General features: G+C 36.6%; 1 protein-coding gene across 50 annotated transcripts in view; it reads left to right on the forward strand.

Annotated features, from left to right (window-relative positions):
• Positions 1 to 2,500, forward strand: part of LOC113811463 (ankyrin-2) — a gene marked incomplete in the record, with an annotated part of 172,420 nt that overhangs the window by 80,901 nt on the left and 89,019 nt on the right. For 33 of the 50 annotated variants that reach the window (XM_070134798.1, XM_070134823.1, XM_070134840.1 and 30 more), the window contains 1 exon segment: positions 286 to 498. In XM_070134798.1, the coding sequence (XP_069990899.1) occupies positions 286 to 498 (213 nt within the window). 50 annotated transcript variants of the gene reach the window in all.

A 2,500-nucleotide genomic window follows, 5' to 3' on the forward strand; every position in this document is an offset into this window, starting at 1 on the left:
AGTACATATATTTTATGCTTAAAATGAATGTGCTCCAATGTAGTTTTTATTTCAGGTAAAGCTGGCTTTTAGTGAAATAATGGAAAATGTATGGTCATTGATAGGCTGATTGCTCATTAGTACCTTTCTCTAATTTATTTATATTTTATTCAAGAATTAAAGTAATCATTTTGTAGTAAGGGCTTAATGAGCTACTAACTCTTTGTGAAAGTGCATAGTAAATAGTCAATTGATAGGATGATAATATTATTACTGAAAGTCTGTGATTATATCTGGCATTGGTAGGCCGGAGTCTCTCAACACCACCCTCAACACAACCATTGACTCTGCCATGATCGAGTCTCAGATCATCCCGACTCAGGTAGCAAATCAGTTATCTGCCCAAGTGAACCAGACTCAGGTGCAGCAGCCTGTAGGTCAGAGTGCCAAGGGTCAGGTCCCTGCAGACCAAGATTCAGTACCTGAGAAGGCTGCAGAGATTCTCAGTGGGTGGGAAGGGTATGTCCTGCAGATGTTGTGTGACTCCAGGAAAGAGCTCAAAGTAGTGAAAAAAGTATAAGAATGCACATTGTTTTCTTTAGCTGATGGTTAGCTTCAGCAATTGATTTTGCAGTTGACTAAAAGGAACTAATTCTTGCAACATTTGTTTTTTTGATGCCCTTTTCTAGTTGTCAACTGATTCTCCTTCATTCATGATGAAAGTGAATAATCCAAATTCATTTTTTTTCCAGAAGTGATTGAATAGGTATATTTTACTTAGGAGAAGTATTTCAAGTGTAGGCTTTTACTGCTTGATATAACTTTTAACCCCTTCACCATGATATAGGAGGATTGGAATGGCAGAAGTGAGTTGAAAATATACTAATTTATGTGCAGCAAGAATAGAATTTAAAAAGATTGTAAATTTAGGTATATAATTAATAAGTCTTTGATGAATCGTAGATCATAGATATTTACTATTAGAAAGAAAAGACTGATATTAATGAGCTTTCCTGGAGGAAACATACACTTTGATAGAGTGACATTTATGTGTGCGTGTGGTTTGGACCATCCCCTCATACCCTGGCCGAGTTCAGAGTTATGTCTTTTAACTCTGATCAAGAGTTTAATTTTAGGAATTTACCACACCCTGATTACAGACTTTGCTAATATCCATACTTATTTGGCTGAATTTGCAAGTAGTTTACAAAAGCTTGAAGGGATCTCATCTTTGATGCTTTTGTTGATTTACTCTTTCAATTTTCTGTTTATGATTTACAGACAGATTTTTTTGCAATTGAATACTGCTTGTGAAATCAGCTTTCATTTTGCTAACCAAAGTCTCATGAGTTATTTGGTGATATGAACAATAACATTTTTTGGTATAATACAATATATTTTATTCATGTTACAGTTTCTACCCTTCTTTCATCCTGTCTCTATCTTATACGAGATCAATTATGGTAGAACTAAATTCTAAGTTTTACACAGTTACTGAATTATATCAAAGAATGAATTAAAGAGAACTAATTGATGGTGATAGGATGATAACATTTGTACAGTCAACAGGTTCATGAGACTTAGTTTTTTTTACTGACGTGGTGTTAATAATTAGTCATTTTCTGCAGGTAACAACTGAATGCAGAGTCTAGCTCTAACTTGTGTCTTTGTATTGTGTGCGTGTCTTGCCTTGTACCATCTGTCCATTTATATTTGTTACCAATAATTGTGCAAACATGAAAGATACAGGTAGTCTGAAACTCTTTGGAGGTGATTCATTTTTTCCTCGCTCGGCCTGTATATCCTAGAAGGATACACTTTGGGAGGTCAAGTCTGTTGTTTTCTTTTTATAAATGTTCACCTCTTTTTTGTTGGGTGGTCCAGCTACAAGAGCTTTCAGAGCCTGGGGAGTGGAAATCGCTCTTCAGTGTACTCGTTTCTCACCAGCGACTCTGAAAATCCGGAGAATGGTTGGCCTTATGTTCGAAGGTAAAAGGGTTGGGGAAAATGATCAACTAATTCTCATATTGCTTTCTACTGTGGGAAAAGCTGTGTTGCTGGATCTTAACTTGTTGGGATTTAAATGTGGTGCCACCGGGAAACTTGGTTATTGTTTAGTTTATGGGGTCTGTGACAACTAACATGTATTGTTTCAAAGCTAAGTGCTGAATCTTCTCTTATACTTATTGTCTCAGGCTTTGCTTAGGGATATTTTATTCAAGTTGTGTTGGGAAATTATACATTGAGCTTTCTGTATTTTCTTGGTTTGTTTTGATATTTATATGCATTAATCAATACAAGTAATCAATAATAAAGGGAAGGACTATTCATGCAAAGTAAAAATGGCCCTTTGTGGAGCTAGGCTCTGAGATCACCCATGAAAAAGCCACTGCCAGGTTCCAGAAATAGACTCTGTGGGATACGTACAGAAAGTTCAGGGCTGGCTCAGTGTTGGCTAGGCATTGTGACGGGTTTCACTACACCTCTCCTCTCCTCCCTTTCCACACCACAATGGGCATTG

This window comes from Penaeus vannamei, chromosome 20 (assembly GCF_042767895.1).
Source record: "Penaeus vannamei isolate JL-2024 chromosome 20, ASM4276789v1, whole genome shotgun sequence".
Taxonomy (NCBI): Eukaryota; Metazoa; Arthropoda; class Malacostraca; order Decapoda; family Penaeidae; genus Penaeus; species Penaeus vannamei.